This window comes from Polyergus mexicanus, unplaced genomic scaffold (assembly GCF_030449975.1).
Source record: "Polyergus mexicanus isolate NDT 795.1 unplaced genomic scaffold, iyPolMexi1.0 SCAF_15, whole genome shotgun sequence".
NCBI lineage: Eukaryota > Metazoa > Arthropoda > Insecta > Hymenoptera > Formicidae > Polyergus > Polyergus mexicanus.
In genome coordinates this window covers 976,544-998,165 of record NW_027223335.1, presented here as the reverse complement: position 1 = coordinate 998,165, position 21,622 = coordinate 976,544, and the positions used below count along the sequence as shown (strand labels likewise).

At 34.2% G+C, this 21,622-nt stretch overlaps 1 protein-coding gene across 4 annotated transcripts; it reads right to left on the bottom strand.

Moving 5' to 3' along the window:
- Positions 1–439: 439 nt before the first annotated feature.
- On the bottom strand, positions 440–21,260 carry LOC138940013 (casein kinase I-like). 4 transcript variants are annotated; one of them, XM_070308463.1, is made up of 9 exons: positions 20,297–21,250; positions 19,804–19,914; positions 19,098–19,246; positions 17,992–18,188; positions 17,714–17,916; positions 17,338–17,599; positions 16,672–16,829; positions 10,642–10,738; positions 440–7,327 (listed from the first exon to the last, which is right to left on the bottom strand). In XM_070308463.1, the coding sequence occupies exons 1-9, from the start codon at positions 20,370–20,372 to the stop codon at positions 7,258–7,260; spliced, it is 1,323 nt and encodes a 440-aa protein (XP_070164564.1). In that variant the 5' UTR covers positions 20,373–21,250; the 3' UTR covers positions 440–7,257. The 4 variants fall into 4 exon arrangements, with proteins under 4 accessions (XP_070164564.1, XP_070164566.1, XP_070164565.1 ...); XM_070308465.1 differs by having other exon boundaries at positions 7,240–8,008; positions 20,297–21,249; XM_070308464.1 differs by lacking the exon at positions 440–7,327 and adding an exon at positions 9,529–9,913.
- Positions 21,261–21,622: the final 362 nt, after the last annotated feature.

Sequence of the window (21,622 nt, the reverse complement as noted above, 5' to 3'; positions counted from 1 at the left end):
ACACAAATATATATTTTTTGCCAGAATTAATCATTTTATTACTCTTTCTCTCTCTTTTTCTTTCTCGTTCTCATCTCCCGTTTCTTGTTTTTAAATGAAAATAAAATATATGGTAATATAAGTATTATACGTAGCCGTTCTTGATTGTTTAATAAGAGCGGGTTACAACAAAAGGAAAATCTTCTCTGTGGTACAACGAAGATGCATAGCGATTAACCCATTTACATACAGCATTATGTGTCCGCAATATATTTGGCGCACGTTTTAGTTTTACAATGGTATATATTGCGCAAGAAATATTCTGCAATATTAGCAAGAATAATAATTAACTTAAATGTGCTTTATGCCAAATTATGATAAATAATTGAGATCATTGAAAAAAATCCTACATCTTTTTTAATAACTTTTTTTCCTTATTATTAATATTCTTTTAATAGGAAAAAAAAAAAAAAAATTTTTTTTGAAAGCAGGAATATTAAAGAGGATCGCTTAGTTTTTTGTCTCTCTTTCGTGAATTATTTCGTAAAAAGATAAATTGCGAGTGTATATGGGTTAATGTTCTCATCATTCGACGACCAATCTCCAACGTTCTTTCGCCAAAACGAAGTACAAATGCAAAGCAACCGAAGAAACAAGGCTATAGCAATATCAAATAGATCACACCATCCCGCTGTCTCTCTTTCTCTCTCACATTAATCGAAACACACTTCAACTATAGGTATGGTTGTTGTTTTTTGTTTTTTTTTTTCATATAGTACACAAAGACAGTTTTACAATGTTTATTATTTTTTATCGTTCTCGGTTTTGCTGCCCTTTTCGCCACATTTTATCGGGCACTTTTCATTTAATCTCTCTCTCTCTCTCTCTCTTGCACTCTTCCTCTCATTCTCTTTCTCACTTTTTCTCAAGCACACTTGCACATATTATTATAATGTCCTTCTTCCTTCAATAGATTATAATAATAATTGTATATACATATACAAACCGTTTTTTTCCGCCTCGATACACACAGTTCAATCAGTACACTTAAAATACATCAATCGCGAATTTATCATCGATATTTGCCATAGTCTTCGTGACATCATATTGCCGAGGGAGACTATCGGAGCTTATCATCGGTCTCGCAAAACAGACTCGAGACTCTGAAACGCTCTCTCATATATATTTTGCACATATTCATGAAAGCTCCCCTAGGCCGGCTGAACAAGCACGTACAATTCATAACTATAATCCATAATCGCGCAAAGAAAAGATGCGTATTTTTTCATCTAGATAATTACAGCTTTCACTTACACGACAGTCTGCATCATTACCATGTGTCATCCAAAACGCAGATCCAACCGTAGAACGCAGAAACAGATTATCGAATGCTCAAGATATTATAAGATTGTGCAGAAATAGATTTCGCATTTTAGCATCTCTAATTTCAGATAAACTATTTGTTAATCAGTTATACATTTTTATTTATAAAAAATCTATTTTAGAAGAAGTATAAAGAAATATAAATTATAATTATACATCATAATAATAAAATTTATAAATTATATATTTATATTTTTTAAAATTATATATAATTATAATTTAAATTGTAAATATATCAGTTCCTATCTTTCGTCATTCTTCGGTTGGGCCTTGCGATCATGCAAACTGCGCAAATAAAAAATAAAGAATAACACAAGGAAGAATGATCATTCCTCCTCGTGGCATCGATCATCTCGAGAAGATTTAACGCTCAATGAATCCGCGATGATTTAAGAGGACGAAGCAACGACCCCGAGGATCGCTGCTGCGTGTATCTTCAGTCAGTTTTGATGGGAAAACGCAAGAACTTTCGCTCGCGCTGGCAGTGTTTTTTTTTCTTTCTTGATTAAACGGTAACTTGCTGTCGTAAGACTTTCCTTGAGAGCCAACGTATATGTACACGTATTCTCAAAAGCATCGCTTATCATAAATAAATAGGAAATTGAAGAATAATTCTCGCGCGCGCAATGACTATTATCTTATTATAATTATGTTTAATTTTGTATAAATTGATGATTGTTGATTTTGTATATTAACAATATTCAGGTATTATTTCGAGAAGCCGAATCATAACAAAACTCACTCTGTTTTAACACTTTCAAAATATTTTCTAAAAATGTATTGTAATAGGAAGTTGTATATAATATAAATCAATTGTAAATAATTATATAAAATAAAACAATCTAGCTAATACAGAAAGGTTATATAAGATGACTGTTTTTGTGTAAAAAAAGCGACGCGAGAAAAGATTGATATAGCTCTAAGCTTTTTGAAATAATAAACGAGAGTATGCAGAGATTTCCCCTTCAGTACAGGAGAGAAAAGTTTGATAACTAGCGTGCTAATGCTGTTGGCTCAAGGAAACTTCTCTCTCAGGCGGTAAATGAGATTTGTTCGAACGAGAAGCGAAGAAAGTGACTCGAAGTGGAAAATATCAGGCTTCGAATCCGATTAATGGCAGGGTAACTATTACATTAAGCTACCACTGACGATAATAAAAAATCTCTTACAAAAATTCCGATCAATACCAATATATTTTGACTGTTAAACAATGAGAGATAGAATTTAAAAAACTGCCTGCGTCCCCTAAAAAAGGCAAAGCGCATAGCATGTTTCGATATAATATAAGGATGCATTTTTCTTATGCTAGACAATATTAGAAATTTATAAAATTAATCGATAAAAATATCTTTAATGTACAATTAAAGATAGTCGTGAAAAGAATAGCCATCTTTTAGATCACTTTCGATTGGTTACATAGTTAAAATTGATCAGATTCAATAATCTTGCGATCGAAATATTTCGCGTCTATCTGTGTAATAAAACTTTGGGTCTGAAAATTTTGTATCTCTAAAATTATATTTTTGGCCCTTGTTTTATCTTTAGTCATTTTTCAGTTTAATGTAACAGTGCAATCAAGAAAAAATGTATTTTACAAGATGCGGAAAAATGCGATATGAAAAAATTTTGGATTAATAATTAAAATTTTCCTTTTAATAATTGATTTATGCTACCCGATACTTTCCACCCGCGCGAGAGGAAACGAAGAAATGCAACGTGCAATGTGCGATGATCGGAACAGGTGGATATCGCGTCGGGACACGTTGCTTTGTCCTCGTCCTCCATCATCGACATAGCTTCGTCTCGAGTAGATCGTTGTGATATAGAGAATTTGACTACACAATATACAACGTAATAACAATTAATTAGCAATAGCAGCAGCGGTAGTGTAATAGTCGTAGTATTAATAGTAATAGTAATAATATGATAGTAGTAATAGTAATAGTAGTAATAGTATCCTATATGAAAAAAAAAAAAAAAAGAAAAAAATACATAGAAAAACACGGTGTTGGTATAATATATTTATATGCGTAACTTTTCATCACGTTTTCTCATTTTTTTTTCTTCGCTTTTTTATATGCAACGCATCGTACGATATATCGTACAAAATGTTAGGAAGAGAACCGAAACGGGGGAAGGGAGGGCAGACAGAACAGGAAGAAAGGACGAAGATGATGAGGCGGGTGATTTTTGCTAACGTTAACACGCAAATACTTGACCCTTCTTTTTTTCTGAAATCTCTCCAAAGAATGATTTCGGAACATCCTTATCTTTCGCAAATGTCGAAATGCGTGGAAAGTTGCCGGTGCGACATTCCGATTAAAGACTCAGATACAGGACAAAAATGCATTTGGGATTTACAATATCTTACAAGTGTTTTAAAGGTCAAGCATTTTGCGTAATTGCAACCTTAATGAACACCAAACTCTAAAAGACATTTAAAAGGTATTTCGAAGGTTTAGAATGTCTTCTAGAATATCTTTATAGCGTTAGTGTTGTTTGAATTCGGAACTGCGAGCTCGATCTTCTAATCTAAACCACAATTGTTGGAATCGGTTGTATCAACGATCTCGGTCAATTGATACGCAGAATTATAATAAACTACGCGTTATGAAATAAGACTATAAAGTGACAAGTGAAAATACAGTAATATTCGGAAGGAAAGTTCTTGATATTTTGATGGTGACATGCATGAAAGGAGTAATGTGTTTGATAGCATTAAGTCTCATAGTAACAATAGTACAAAATCTGTAGTTCAGATATTTGATACCAGTTAATGTTTCTCCACATGGGTTATATAAACCATGGCATATTATGTCGAACAGCTGTTGTAAATTTTTAAGCGATCCATCCAGTCTTTCTCCCCAACTAGGCAATGACAGGAGAGAGATAGAAAACTATAAATTAAACTCGGAAGGAGGTCACGCGGGAGACCGTAAAAAAAATTGAAAGATACTGTTCTAGATCTTGATTCTGCGATATGTAGAAAGAACAGTCAACTATGTTAACCGTCGTCGGTGCAACCGGTCCTTGGACAGTTGAACGTGAGATTAAAGGCTCATTGATCCGTAACGTATCCCATATTTAACGCTGTACGCGACTGTTTAACAGTCAATGCGAAATTGCATGTGATAAACAAAAGCGCAGAATCAGTTGATTCCGCATTTAAAGCGTTAAATATGGGAAATACGAATGCAACGGACATTCTTTTGGTGTCCGTTTCTTATGATGCGAGCACGCACGCGCTTTATTCGCACTTTCCTTCCCCATCATTTTTCTCCTTCTCATGTTCGCGCGCAAACTTTCGCACGTAATTAACACACACATACTTACTACAAACACGGGACATACACGCGTTAGCAAAACAATATTGCGGTAATGTTCATCGACGATCGCTTTTTCTGTATACATATATGTATTAGGTTGAATGGAAAATTCGTCCGTTTTTTGATAACAGATGAAGACTGAATAAACGGCATGAACTTTCCGTTCAATCCAATATATCACATACAATGCAATATATGACATATCTTCGCTGTCTATTTTTAACTTAATTTAAAAATAACAAAAACGGAAGATCGATAAACAGAACCAAATCCGCTATTAAATGGTTTTGCTGTTACATATTCTCGGTTAGTATTGTTACTGTATAAAAGGGAAGGGCACGAGGTTTGTCACGGGACGAGAGAAGAGGTCACATCCGTTTTATTATTTATTATAGATAGTGAATTTTTCCCACGGTTATCGCGCTTTCCGTACGTAAAATCTCATTGTCTCAGAGCGCGCGATTATGACGGTAACGGTACGCGAATCACGGCGTCATACATAATTCATCATACACGCGACACACCACCATCTGTACAGTACGCCCGATCGATGCTAATGAAATAGAAATGTTCCACGGAAACTCGCAATCGTGTTTTCTTCGTTTTCTTCTTACCATCTAAGCACAACCGAACGAATTGTCTCTAAAACTAGACGTCCTCCCCGTCAACTCCTTGCGCGCCCGTTGTACTACTTTCTGTATGATCGTTTAACTATCGAGCTTTTTAGCGAAAAGACTTCAGCATCCTGCTGCCGTGCCGTAAATCGACACGATACTGCTCTCCTCAGCGAGATTGTTCAAGTAAATGAGCGTTTCGAAAGATTCTCTGATATTTCGGAAAATAATTTTAGAATTTTATCCCTTTATACGATGTTCATGACTTTTTAATTATCTTCTTGAACACGCAAATGTTCCCGAAATTTATGTTTTACCTTGATTTTAGCTCGGCTGAAACAATGACACGCCGAATTTAAGGCAAGAACCGTATTAAGGCGATGTTTCAGCAATATATGTCGAATAATGCGTTCTAGCAAAATTGATAATTACAACAGTATTTATTGGCTTCTTCCCGCGATTGCACTTAATTCTCTTGACACTAACATAGAACTAACATCTCGTTTATATCGCCTGAAAAAATGTCATTTGTATTTTGTGCAAAAATTCATAACAGCTTTACACACTCAACAGTTGCTTGAGTTACCAATGTAATCGGTCTATGTACATGTTGCGACTTATACGAAGAAATATTCTACATTTATACATACGTATTCAGCCCGCCGGTGGAACAGGATACGGTAATAATTGCGCGGAATTATGTTAATCCTCATAACTGTCTCATGAAAATCGAATATTATAATAATTCGCGATAATTTCGCGAAGTCTATATTATTAAAGGATAATCACATAACCCATCAATCGACTTATACAACATTAAAAAAAAGAAGTTAATCTTTGACAAGTTATATAGGAATTTACAAATGGAGAATATTCACTATTATAATCAAGAATGTTTATAATATACAAAAGAAATACCACGATATTTAATATATCACGGTAACCTTCTGTTACGATACGCGCTCAATTTTATTACAATTTGATTACTATCTTGAGAAGAGAGTTCTCTCTGCTCTCTTTCGAAAACAAATTATTAATTATAATCCTACAACGAACTTTGACAAATATAATTATTCATTTGAAATTTATACGCACAAAATGAAACTTATACAGTATTAAATTCAGAAAAAACAAAACTGGCCACAGTTCGGTTCTCGCCTCTTGTACAATGAAAATTAAATAATCTCCAAATTTATACTATGTGTGATGAACAACTGCGAGAATCCATCATCGAAACCGCGTACTGTACATTTGCGATTCGCCTCGAAAAAAAAAAAAGAAAACAGAAAAAACGATCACAATTTTATCTTCCTATATCCGCAATAGATGCGAGAGATTCGACTTCGATTTTTAAACCTCATTTTTATCCTCGTGAACATATGGTCGTTGAGAGCGTTCTCTCTGTCTCTTTTCTCCAGATAGGACTCTCGCTCCGATCGTGAGAAAGAAATCCAGGATATTCTGTAGTATAATCCGCCTGAGAATCTTGCGCACTACGATGAGAGTTGTGTCATTGCATCTTGAAGACGCGCGGATATTGTTAACCACACAGTTGATTTAGTTGTTACAGTTCGCCATACAACGCACATACTGCATTACTTTATTCTGCGCGTTGCGAGAACAAGCCTGTCGTTTTTTTTTCTTCCCTTTTTTTTTCGTCATCGTCCACTCGATACGAAGAGTCGCGCGCAGGCATTTTTGTTATTTTTTCTATTAAGCGATATTCATCGCGGACATCGCAAACGAAGCACCATCACGAATAGAATTGTCACTGATACCCGAAAATCGTATCGCATAACCATTCACCGGATACGAATACGTGCGAGTTCATTTCCGGTTTGCGACAGGTAGGAGTGCACTGTGTCGGCGACGGCGGTGATCGCTGGTCATCGCTCCTGACGAACGGCGTTACTGATTACGATGATAATGATGATTCCGCTATTGCTGCTGCTGATTCACTTGTTGTGTTGCACGCTTGCCCGCCTGACCATCAGGGTGGGTGGAGCGATTGCCGTCGCATTGGCGCTTCCAAAACAAAAGACACACAAAACAGCGACATTAGCGTGCCACCGTCTTCACATAAACACGAGCTAAAGGTTCCCTCTCTTTTTTTTTCTTTTTTTCCGGCGTTCCTTCTCTCATTTGTCACATCAAACCTTCCCCAGTTTCAACTTTTAAACCAACTCCTTTCGCCGGAAAGATTCTCATAAGATCAGATAATCGCTCGCATTTACAGCGGCATAATAGTTAAATTTAATAAAATTAATAATCATCTTTAATCACAATAAAACGCAATATAGTTTTGATAAAAGTATAACTAATGTCAATAGATATTTTTTAAAAGAAAAAATCTACTAATATTGAATATTATAATATATGTGTCCTTTTTAACATATATATAATGACGTACTTTGTAACTTTTGAATATTCGACAAATTAAATACAGATCAATTATATTCGTTTTCCATTACATTAAAATAACACTGCAAAATTCTGTGTAAACTACGAAATTCGCGTATGATAATGACAAATCATCGATAAACTTATAAGGAGGGATGAACTCAGAGAGAAGGCGCGCACGATGAAAGATTTCCCCGTGATCAGAGCTTTTCACAATCGGCGTCCTCTACCGTGGCACAGAAGAGAATTTCGCTCCCTCTTTGTCTATTTTTGTCATTTAGAATTAGTGTGATAGCTTTCGGTTACCTGAAAAAAGTCAACGAAAGAACATAAAGCGGAATTTCGATACCGAATAATTTTGCATGTCTATACTTTCACAGTATTAAAAAAATTCTATCTATAGATTATACTTGTGTGAAATTTGAAGTGCGAAAACGTGCATGTTTACATGCACAATTATTCCAAGAGATGCCCAGCACGCACTATTTAACGTTAACTGAAAATGTATAATGTTATTTTAAACAAATATTTTTCTCGCTTAAATATTTATAACATGTAATCACATATATATTAATGTAATCATTTACATACAAATTAAATTTAAGATGCAAATTTGCTTGGAGAACAATAAACTCATATAATTTGTCTTACTTAAAACTAATAAAATTTCAAAAATAAACACGATGAATTTATGTCCTGATATTTCCAAATGCGAATTATATTAATGAGAGTACAACGACAATGTCGACCGGCTCTACAAATCAAGTCTATATTTCAAGACATTCAATAGTGGATTAACCAGTTACTAGAATTGTGTAATAACCAGTTGAATCGTCCAGCTATTCTCTGACTCGTTACGCTCTTATATTGCTAGCATTACAAATCTTAGCAAATGTGAAAGTCTTCTCCTCGCGGAGAAACATATATATAACGCGTCCTAGAAAATATTTCACTTGCAGGACATACTAAAGTTATTTCTTTTTCTTAAAGAAATCATTTATTTTGCATGTTAACTTTGTTACTAGTTCTTCTATGATAAGATGTCATAAATTAAATTATTTCAATATGAATTTCGAAAAATTCTACTGTATCGTTACGCTTTTCTCAAATGTCACTCTATATGAGATGTAAGATATCAACTTTTTCTTATTTTGCTTTTCATCGACGTGCTTGGGCATCCCAGTAATATGAAGTATAATTGAAATTTAATCTAACAATCAAGAAAATTATTCGTAAATGATTTATTAATCACATGCGATAATCTCAAAATTATATAGCCGATCGGCCTATATCACAAGCTACAGGCATTATAGATGTATTTACCAAAATATAGAAATTGTATTTTGCACGTATTTTAATTAGTTTTTTTTGTTAATCACATACTCTAATGTATTTATTAAAAATAATACGTATTATATTGTGAGAGAGTGAATTTGTGACAGCAAGCAATAATAATCTTTTATCTTCATTTGGAGAGAATGTTTTTTCGCACTTAAATATAAATATATATAGGATGTCTCGTTATTATTATAATATAATGCTTTCTTTGATAAATTTAAAGGCAATTTTTTTTAGAAAATAAAGACTATTTTCCTCTTAAAAAAATTTCATTCTTTATCTTTAAATATCTTTATAAATAATCTTTAAATTGCAAATATGTTAAAATTTTTTTGCAAAATATTATATAAATAATAAAATATGTAAAATAATAATAAATTATATAAATAATAACATTTATATTATCTTTCTATTTGCACTTTTGTAACTTAAATTTGTGAAAGAATTATCCATTTTTAGAAAAAGCATTATCTATTTCTCAATCAAGTTTATAACATGAAATTTATGAGAACACTCTCGTTTTGAAAAACTTTAAAATGATTAAAGAATATATGTCACCAAAGACGACGATAAAATGAGTCATTCTGAATATGGGATGTATGCATGTCAAGAATTCTTTCCAAATGACAAAATGTATTCCTTTCCCTTTATCCATTTGTCTCGATTATATATCCATTTATCCCGAATTAACACAATTAATTGAAATACCATGCCACGGTATTGCGACACCACCTTCCTACTAAAATTAAGCTTCTATATAACTAACGCGCACCGACACACAAAACACGATCTAGCGTTTGCACAAGCGTAACACAAATTACAATCTTAAAATTGGACTATTACACCTCGATGAATCATGAGACTTGGTGAGAGCTGTGAAAATTGATAAAATTTGGGCTTATATTATTAATGTTCTGCAAATTTTCATACTTAGTATCACAGCCATTATATGAAATCGATATAAATATAAATAGAATCAGAAACAGGCTTATAAAATGAAATTATTCCCCAAAATGTGCAACAATCATGCAACCTGAAACGAGAGTGTAACAAGCTCTGAACTATTCTCGCGAAGAATTCTGTGCAAGATAATCTGAAAATAAGTCGCCAAAATATTCATTGACAAACTTGAAATCAATCTCTTTTTCATAATTCTTTAATTATCAATATCAACTAGATTAAAAATTAAAAGTCGATTAAAATTTATTTGAAATATTACAGAAATAACCAGATTTTATTTTCACTCTTGAAGTTTAATTCGAAAACTATCGATATCTTTGAGATATCAAGAGTTATATTATTGAGAAACATTTGAGCTCAATTGGTCAAAGAAAATTGCAAAATTTGACGACCTATTTTAGCATTATATATACAGTATATGAAGATATAGAGAAAGTTTCGATTGATTTCTTTTATGCTAAAATCTTCCTTTCCTATTATGACACTAAAACAATCGAAATAATTAACGTTTGTGAAAAATAATTAATGTCAATATCATTGTTTATGTAAGCTTACGATATTTTCATCCGCGGATCTCAGTAGAGCAAGTTATACCCAGTCGTTTAGTGGATTTAGTCGTTCTATATCGTGTAGCAACTCACTTGGACTTGGGTTGCATTTCTCCTGCAGCTGCTAGAAGCGTGTCCCTACGATGCAACCGCATGCTGACCCTTCGTTCCTGTCCACCCGCACCCGATGCTGAAAGAGATTATTAGAAAAAAAAAACAATAATGCATAAAAACTCGCAAAAGAAATTCAGCCAACATTCCTATGTGTTCGTGTCGTCAACTCGCTGCCACCTTGCCTATTTTGTAGGAAATTTGATCTCTTTTTGTATCAATTATATATATAAAACTCTCTACAGCCGCCTTTTCTTGATACAGCAGATTTAAAAATTATACACAAATTCAAAAGCAATCATAGGGGATAGCAATATCCATTAAAATACGGTTTTTTTCAAAAAAATTCCAAATCTCGACTCTCGCATAAATTTGCCGGCAATATTTTAGTCAGTACATTCAATCGTGCAAGTAGCTCGCCGAGAAGAAAAACAAATGATAAGAAAAATAATCGTATAGACAGAGAAGAACACTCGTTACATTGCAAAGCACACATTTTCACAGTACGTATGTGTGTTATACCCACCATATGTCAGCCTGCAATCTGAGGCTACTTTTGAGACAATATAATTTATATCAAAAATTCAATAATAACGACGCGGAAACGCGCAATCTAATCCGAAAGAGCATCGATATATTATATGAGATTAATATTTAATTGTTGTATCTAATTTTTATTAATTTATATGAATATCCGCATAATTAAATTTTATAAACGAAAAATTCTATATAAATGATTCACACAATCATCTATATGTAATAAACTGTTAAAGAGAAGAAAAATTTTATAATATATTTATATATATATATAACAAATTCTTTATAACACTCTTGAATGATTTTTAACTGTAAGTTCATTAATATTTAAAGCATTTTTTTAATGAAAAATAAAGATTTTACAATCTTTTTTTTGTAACTTTAACACAAAATTTTCCATGCTACTTTGTTTACATAGGAATACATTATTTTGAATTCTGTATCATTATTTCTTAATTATTGTTGTAATCTTCTGAAACAGCAATAGTAATATATTACGAAGTAATACAATATCTCAAGGATCGTATTGTATGTAGGATATATTCGTCAGGTTGATGTGTCAAAATGATTACTTTCATATTCATATAATATAATAAATATTTAAGAATGTCATTCAATAGAAATAACATCAACCAGGCGATACGGGAAGGGTAGATTTTCACTCTTGGCAATTGAAATGGAAAAATTAATTAGAACAAAAAAAAAAAAGAAAAATATATAACCGAACGAATGTGCGCAAATGTTAATGTGCTTCAAAAAATAAATTAAAATAAGAAAAGAATGATATATGCTTCTGTGAAGACAGATGATGCGACAAAATTGAAAAATTAGCCAAAACATAGACTTTTTCGCCATTCTCTTTCTTTTTCATCGACATATATCGAAAATCTTCGAAATCTAGAGATTTCGAGGATGAATAACTTTAAAGCTATTCATCGCACGCTTGGGTTTTTCCATTCAAGCCAAGTGAGAAATAATTTTGACAAGGATAATCAACAATGTCGTGTGGTGAGATAAATAAAAAGAGACCAGTCCTTGAATGGAAAAACATTTATTTGCTACTTTTTCTTCATTATCATTATCATCATCATCATTATCATCACCATTACTATCAATAAAAAACAGGTCGATTACAGATAAATATACGATATAAAAAAACTTCGTAGATGAATGAAGAAAAACGGGGAGAATGAGCGATAAAGGACGATGCCTGTGGTCTAGTGATCTAGTGCATAGGAAGAAGTTGGCAATATCGTAGCGAAATATTAATAAGGATGAATCTCTTTATTCGATTCTTTCGTTTAAAGAGAGAGCCAAAGTACCCTTTGAGATTACAAAGATCATGGATAAGTAGTAAACTAGACTTTATATTCCCTATCTAAGCTTTGGTAATGCTTTCCGCGAGTCTCTGAACGCTCTTTCATATAATGTGACATTTAATTAGAAAAATGAAAAGTCAAGCTATTGTGAGTTGTGAAAAGCTATCAATATATCATCCATCAGACTATACTTCTTCCATTTCACCAGAACGTATCGTTACATGCGAAGACTAATACGTATATGCTTCATTGATTATCAGTAAACACGTTGATGTTGAAGCTTTACAATCATTGTGGGATACAATTAATTAAATGATGAAAATGTCAATGACTAAAATAAAGGAACACAGTATCGTTTTCTTTTTCTTTTAAACGCTAATTATAATTAACAACGCGTTCTATGCAATTGAAACAGATAATGTGATATATTTATATTAACGATATTAAAAGCAGCATTTGTCTCATGTTGATCCTGCTGCGAGAAATATTCAATGCTTCATACTTCGAATTTTATGATTAATAATAGTAACAAATCGCAAAGATTCGATTTTGGATACAATCCTGAGTTCTAATCAAGTATGAAAATAATTAACAGTCTTTAGATTATTTCTCATTGTTCGTATGGACAGGCATGTATCTGCGTATGAAATTGCTGAAAAGTATAAGTAACTGATTGCATATATCATTGAGATTTCTTTTAACATAATATATGTATAAGACGAATTAAACAAATTACTTAGCTGATTAAACATTTGGTTTTTTGCATTGTTAAAATTATGCCTAAACATATTGTCAATCTATTTGAATAAATTAATGTAAAATCAATGTATCAACGATATAAGATCAATTGACAAAACTCCTTAATCTCCCTCCCTTTCTTTTCATTAAATCTATAAATATATAAAACAGAAGAAAGAATAAGAACATGAACTAATCGAAATTTGAAAGAAATTGTAGAATTGATTTTTATCGCTTGATTACAGCATCGTAGATTTTGTGATAAATGAAAAATGAATTTCGCAATTATATATGGATTTTGATTTATATAAAAAGTGATTGTATTGATATTTTCTCTATAATGTATGACATTGATATCTCTGAACTTTAATATTATAAAATGATATTGTATGTGATTGTGTATATGTTATATAATTCTAAGTTTTAAATAAAAAAGAGAAACGTGAAAAGTTTAGAAAATGAATAAAATAAGACACTGCAACACAAAAATTATATTATCTACGTTTCTGCGAACAAGCACTTCGAAAAATATTTAATGACAAGTGTTATCAGTCTATTAACTTTTGATCAGTCTGAACAATCAAAAGATTATCTCCCTCAAGGCAGAAATAAATAAATTATAAAAAATGGTTAAAGCCATATATCCCTACGTTAATATTATTCTTATTTTATAAACTATGCACGATGTTTCCTTCATTTCATTATCATTCCAAAACCGAATTAATTTTGTCAAATAATAAAAAATTATAAACAATTTGAGCAATTTTATTCAAAATAGTTTTTTTACGATCCTTAAAAAATCAAAGCTCTGATTTTTCATTTTCTTCACGATTATATTGTCGTTGTAAATGAGCTTGTAATTATTTAAAAAAAAAAGAAACAAAAACATATTTATGTACATACACATGATTACATAATATGTTAATTATTATTATAATTTGGTATGTGGATGCTTATCAATCGCTATCGTAAGAGAATAAAATAGAGTAAAACCTAGTAAGGACAAAACAAAACCAATCTCGTAATTATTATGCGGCAAGAATATACGACATTAAAATTTCGCGACGCGTTTCTCAAACATTAGTAAGCGCCATCGATGCAGTGTGTATGTATGAGAGAAGCCGCAGTATACAAAATTATAAAATCTAATATATGATTACATGTACATTATATATGTTGCATGATAGAACAAAAATCGCGTGTTGGCTCGAGACATATCACGATCACCACAATGCAATTTATAATTGATTTCACTCTTACCTGTAATCTAAGGCAATCTTGTCGTTTGTTTATAGATAGCCAAGATTTCAATGTGACTGTTATGACTATATGTCATGGATAATTCGACGTGTATAGAGAAAATATATAAATAGCAATTATAAATATTATTATATAATATCGTATGAAAATATATATACGCATGAAATGCGCAGATCACGAAAAATAGTCAATATAAAAATCATGCTCATTCTATATACTTCTTTGTAAAAAATATTTGATTTCTGGAGCACACCCAACCATCGAAATCTTGGTCTTGTAATTTTTTCATACGAGAATATATAACGGAGATCGCTCGGTACGTGATGTAAGAGGATGCGTTTGTTTGTCAAAGACTCCCCAGAAGTGCCTTACAACTGTTTTCAAATGCAAATCCAGACGAAAATATCGAGTAGGATATTTATAAGAATGTCCAAGTTACCTTGCGGTTTACCATGAGTCAGAGAATCACATGAATTAATACCGTGGCTTAAAATGTCTTGATCGTTTTTCGTTTTTAGCCATTCTATGTAGCGTTTTCGTTTCTCCGACGCATCAGCAGCGTTCTCTGTAGATCGCAAACCGTCTGTATGATCAATGCTTTGTATAGTATGTAAGTAAATTCTACCAAGTTCGCTGATGGAGTATCCGATATCTAAGCTGTCTTTGTTGCCACTCACAGTATCTTGCGTAGTGACACTCGCAATGGGACCCTCGATCAAGGGAACTCTCGATTGCATCACTGTTACAGTCAATTCGATATTGGTCGAAATGTCAGATTGCATCAACGGTTGACTCGCATCCAAATTATTCTGTTTTATATTATCTTCTGCGGTATCTACATTCATAGAATTATTCGAATCTTGTTTCACGCGAAACATATTCTCCTCAAGCTGCGCATCTTTGAGGCGACTAATAGAATTCTGTTCATCAGCGGTATCTACTTCGTCGAAAGAACCGAGATTGGACTGGACGGGAGCACGATTGGTCAGCGCGCTTGGAGCACACTCAAAAAAATCAACATTTTTTTGGTGCCTCTGTAAAAAATATTCACATTTCTCCTGATCAGTCTGAGGATATTGACTGTTAACGATGCGTTCCTCTTGCTTCAAGATGTCCTGACGCTTCTCGCGCTCCCTGGGTAAAAAATGCAAGCTTCTGCCGACACGTTGGAAGAAGTTAGGCCACTTGCGTGTCCTGTTCGCCGTCGTTGAATCGACAGACTTCTTCATTGACTTCTGCGACGAATCGAGACTCCTCTGTTTACTATGGAAAAAAGTTTTTGATTGCTCTTCCGGTAGAAGATCTAGACTTTTACAATCTACAGCTGGTATATTGATACTTTTCTCGAGCGACTCCAAACTCTTATGCGTTTTTTCTTTGTTGCGAAAAGAGAAATTTCTGCGTTTGCTAGTAAAGGCCTCCTGCAACAATTCATTACTACTCTTCTTAAAGATCTCACCCTCCTTCTCAAGGAATTCCACGTTTTCTGAGTCACGTTGCATCTCGTGAGTCACAGTAAGAAGTCGTAAGTTGCTCGTTGCGGGACATCTGTGTTTCTTATCATTATCATAATCAGCATAGTTTTTATTCAGGCCGCCGAAGCAATTCATCGAGCCGCCCGAGATTGCCGCGGTGTCATCCGTGTCATCTACCGTCAATCGAGCGTAATCCGTACCCTTTGTTCCTAGATCCTCAAACATCACGACTTTGCGATCTACGTCTTTCTCAGTTTTATGCCCATGAAAAAAATAGCTCTGTTTATCGAGTTGACGGGACGCCGTGTTTGGGCTCCTCTCACGCGTTCTACTCATTGTCGGCTGATAATAGTCGCGTGACGTAGTCGCGGAATTTATCTCCGCGATACGATTAGAGCCTAATTCGCGACTACGTCCCAGATTAAGACCGGTCAGGTCTAAAGAGGCCGCCGCATCTGGCGGTGGCGGCGGTGCCGCCCTATTACCCGGCGTAGTAGTTGACTTGAATGTACTGAATTGACATGGATTTATCACGCGCGTCACAGTGGCGGCAGCGGCAGTCTCATTGCCGCCAGGCGCAGGCTGCTGCGAGTGTCCGACTGTCACATTATGTTGCATTTTTCGTTCGGCAATAGCGAAATTCTGTTGGCTTGCGCAGAATTGTTGGTAGAATTGTATTTTACCTTGGAGATCATTCTTGTCCTGATTGTCCTGGTCACCACGAGTCTCCATCTCGCGTTTCTGCCGGATTGCTCGCAAACTTGTGGTCGGATCCAAACGTCCAAGCGTCGGGCCCACCGTCGCTACGGACGCGTTCGGTAAACATTGCCGCGTGTAGGGCCTGAAAGCAGATATGAATGAAAGATAAACATAAATTTCTCACCGATAAATGCAAAAAAAGATATTGTGATATATATTACATACTACGATAGAGTGTAATAAGATTAAACGTATCATAATATAGAATAGAGGACAAAATAGGTGATTTTACAGGATTTAGCACACTATACTCATCCATCTCTAATCATTCTTGAAAACTTTAGTGTTAAACTAAATTTACCAGATTTGCTTTGAATGAGATGATATATATTTCATTAGTTTCTCGAGTATAAAGAAATAAAGTACTAATAAAAAAATATTTAAATTATATTACTTATTATTCATATTATTCAAAGCGGCAGCTTTCCGATTCGTTGCCCCAGACGCCGAAAATAGAACAGCTTGTGAGCAATGAAATGACCATGCTATTTATAAATATGAAAAGGCATGGTGTGAAGATGCAATCACACTAATATGCAGCTGCTTAAGAATTTTTTAGAGAAGCCGATATTTTTTAGCAAAACACCAACCTTGATCGATGTTCTTGATCATTGTTGGTCCCAGAAGGCAGCGCCGCGTTAGACGGCTGCGAGTGCATAGGTGCTTGTTGTGCCGAAGGTAAAGTTGGTTGCCTCGCGTTACCAAATTTCAACATATTCCAGTCGAAGACATAATCGTAAGTGAAGCCCTGACCATGGAACAGTGTTCGGAAAAGTTGTCGAAGATGCGAATAATCCGGCCTCTCCTCGAAGCGCAAATCCCGACAATATCTTAGATACGATGCGAACTCTACTGCAATAATTAATCAAACATTTGCTTTATTATATGAAATTGAAATATGATAGATAAAGATTTTACTTATGTGATCCTTTACATATGTGATACATATTATAAAAAAAAACTTACCAGGATATCCCTTACAGAGTTCTTCTATGGGAGTGGACATCTTTTTTTCGGAAATGCGCTCGTACTTTTGTCTCTTGGTCGCTGCTTTCAACCCTTGCCAAGGTAGACTACCTCTATTGAAGTACATGAGGACATAACCCAGAGATTCGAGATCGTCCCGTCGTGACTGCTCGATCCCCAAGTGTGTGTTTATACTCGCGTATCTATTATTATGGCGAATGAATTAGTCAGAGGAAAACTATTATACACCAAGATATTACGAGCGATATAGCTCTAACCTGGCCGTCCCTGTTAGATTCTTGTTTTCTCGATAGGGTATATGCTTGTGTGTGCGACCATCACGATATTTTTTAGCTAATCCAAAATCTATAATGTAAACGAGATTACCCTTCTTTCCCAGACCCATCAGAAAGTTGTCTGGCTTAATATCACGATGAATAAAGTTGCGGCTGTGAATATAATCTGTTCTACTTATCTGCAGAATAAAGAAGTTGAAGCACTGTTATTATAACTGTACACTCTGTTTCAATGTGCATGCTTCATGCTTCAAAAATCATATATTTAGGGATAAATAAACTGTTTATTCAATTTAACTCATAATTGTGTGCATGCCACATAATACTTGCTAATTTGATAACACATTACACATTTTTTTTAAATACAAATATTTCTTCTAAATCAAAGTTTTTAAACAAATAAAAAATATTTAAATTACAAATTAACTAATATTTATATTTTTTCTAGTGATTTTTACACTAAATACTAAAAAATATATTTTTATATCTAATTCAATAATCATGTAATATAATAATATGTCTTGAGAAGGAAAAAGATATTTATTTAGACTATATAAGTGATTCTTGGCAGTAATGTAAAGCATACAATGACATATTTCTCCTTGTTAAATGAAGTAATAAATACTCAAATATAATCACAATATGAACTTTGAACATATAGCAAGGCATTCAAGCAGGAACACCCTGCACAAACACATTGAAGGAACTCCATATAAGAATAATAAGATGGAAGTTATCTGTTTAGCCTTTTATCTCCGAGTGTAAGCATGAATGTGCAACATAAATAGACTCTTCTCTTGCAATGTATAATAAAGAAGCAAAATTGAAATTCTAACAAAATAATTTCTTGTAACAATCAAGATACATCCAAAATTATTTATATATTTTGATCAATAATGATAAAGTAAAAAGAAAAAAAATAGTAAAAGAAAAAGAAAAAAAGAAATATAAGTATCATCTATTGATATTATTACAACATTAATATATCTAATTTTGATAGACATAAAATATTTATTAACTTTTAAGCTATCAATTATATTCATATGTCCAATAGATACATATTTTTATAATAAACAAAATTTATTTACCAATTGATCGGCAAGAAGTAGGACTGTTTTCAGAGTAAAACGTCTTGAACAAAAATTAAACAAGTCTTCCAATGATGGCCCAAGTAATTCCATTACCATTACGTTATAATCACCTTCCGAACCACACCATTTTATAGTTGGTATTCCAACTAGAATATTAAGAATATGATATTATATCATTATAACTCTTAATTTATAGCTCTTTACGATCAGAAGGAAAAAGGAAATATAAACTTTAAAGATTATAATTATAATACAAAGTAACTATATTACACATATATACACAGAGAGAATATTGGATTTTAATAAGAGTATTATGAAACTATACTGCTGGTGAAAGTAATGAAATAATCACAGTAGAAGCATTATTTAATGACTAAAATAATGAAAATTGTATAACATTTTTTCAAAATGTGTAATATATATTTGTACACTTTTCATTATTATAAATATTTCTTTGTGTGTAATCTTTATTTTTCATTGAAGTTTTAATAGTTATTCTACACTGTTGTTAAATTTAACCTTTCAATATGTTCAAACTGTAAAAAAATACAAAAATAAACAGACATCAAAAATATATAATATGCCATACTGATATAAAAGAAAAGATATTGGATCAGCTGTCTAATAAACAAGAACATGTGATAGCTTCTATTACAGAATAAACATCCATATGTAATATACATGGAAATATTGATCTACTTACCACCTCCTTGCATCATCTTGTAAAACTTGGATTCTATGTGTAGTTGCGGGTGTCGTGTCTTTATGCATTCTAATTTGATAGCGACTTCCTCACCCGTAGAAATATTAGTACCTGCAAATATATATATATATATATATAAAAGAAAGGCTAACAATAAGACTGTCCATTTACACATACACATACATATACATATAAATCTACACGATACAGAATAAAGAAGGAACAGAAGACAAAGAAAGAAGACAAGTAGAAGAACAGGAAATAAGAAAAGAAAAGGAAGGAAAGTGAGGAATAAATGTAAGAGTTGGCGCGCAAAGAATTTCACGCTCTCGTGCGTGAAATACACGAAATCCGCTGTAAACGGGAGGAATGAGGGAGGGGAGAGGATAAAGGGTAACGAGAGAGCGAGAGAGAGATAGAGAGAGAGGGAGGGAGAGGACGGTATCGAGTAGCAAGCGCTTTAGCGAGAAACTCGCGCGCGCGGGGGGGTTACCTAGGTAAATGTCGCCGAAGGAGCCGCTCCCGATTTTCCGTCCGAGCCGGTACTTGTTACCAACACGCAGCTCCATCGTATACACAAGCCTGGGCGGCGCACCTCAGTGAAAAGTGTCACGATCGCGGTTACGGGGAGAGGCGACTCAATACACAAGCGCACACACACACACCGACAACCTAGCGCGGAGGTAGCGCGAAATAAGCAGCAGCTGACCCGACAAGAGCGTGGAGTGTGAGATACAATGCTCGCTCGCCGCGATGACGACGACCGCGTGCTGAGCTCGCTCGTAACAGCACGCCCGTTACAGGCTCGACCGCGATGATACCTCCATACTCGTCGTACAGGAACTCGGATTGATCGATCTCGAACCTACGGGCATTTCTTCGTGGCTTCGTCGCGAAGTGAACGGAATAGCGCACCTCGTTGCGATGGCGGTCGCGCTGATGACGGCGGCGCTGCGCTCGCGTAACTTGCACGTCGCTTTCGCCGTTATTCACGTTGTTGTTGACGGCGCTGCGACTGCGTCGCGAGGTAGGTAGGTAGGGGAACGGCGGGGGAGAATGACGAGGTATATCGAGAGGCTTGCCCCGCTTGCCCCTTACGGGGAGAGTTGCTCGTGACGTCGTGACGAAATTCGGTGAACGTAACACGCGCGCGAGGACCCTGTCGTGGACGGCAGGAAGATCGGATCTCTTCTGCGATAAATGTCGATCCGATTGCACGAGCACGATGACCAATGGAAGCGCGCGCCTCACGATAGGGCATCTGCAGGACCGGTGACGACGAAACGCGATCGAGGATATACCTAACCAATCGCGACGGCGTCTTCGCGATCCTATGTACTCTACGGATTTTTTCTACTTTTCTCCCACCGAAGGCGAAAAAGTGGGAAGATTGTGTGGTGGCGGGCGTCCTCGTTTCACGTTACTTCCGAAGGCGTTCACTTCACTAGCGCGCCCTGTAGCAACGTTCGAGGAAACAGATGTTTCTTAGGTACTCCCGTCTCAATCCCCTCGCCAACTTCATACTCGTTTATACATATATATATGTAGCAATCTAGACATAGTATATACTATGTCTATGGTAGCTATATACATATATTGTATTTATATATAAAATTTAAATTTAAAAGTTTGAAAAATGTACGAAATAATAACCGCAGTTAATTTCGAATAGAAAAATTTACTTATAGAAAGATATCTACATAAAAATTAGAGTCCAGCGCGCATTTTTTCAAAAATATTGTTTTATATATATATATATATATATAATATATATATAACATACATAATTGATTATGATTACCATGTTACTTCTTAAATA

Excerpts from the sequence above, each read along its gene's own strand:
- LOC138940013 (XM_070308462.1), bottom strand. The coding sequence starts at position 20,372 with ATGGAGCTGCGTGTTGGTAACAAGTACCGGCTCGGACGGAAAATCGGG. Across the intron at positions 17,917-17,991 it reads AATCTAACAGGGACGGCCAG|ATACGCGAGTATAAACACAC; the intron begins GTTAGAGCTATA and ends CCATAATAATAG. Across the intron at positions 17,600-17,713 it reads ACTCTGTAAGGGATATCCTG|TAGAGTTCGCATCGTATCTA; the intron begins GTAAGTTTTTTT and ends TAATTATTGCAG.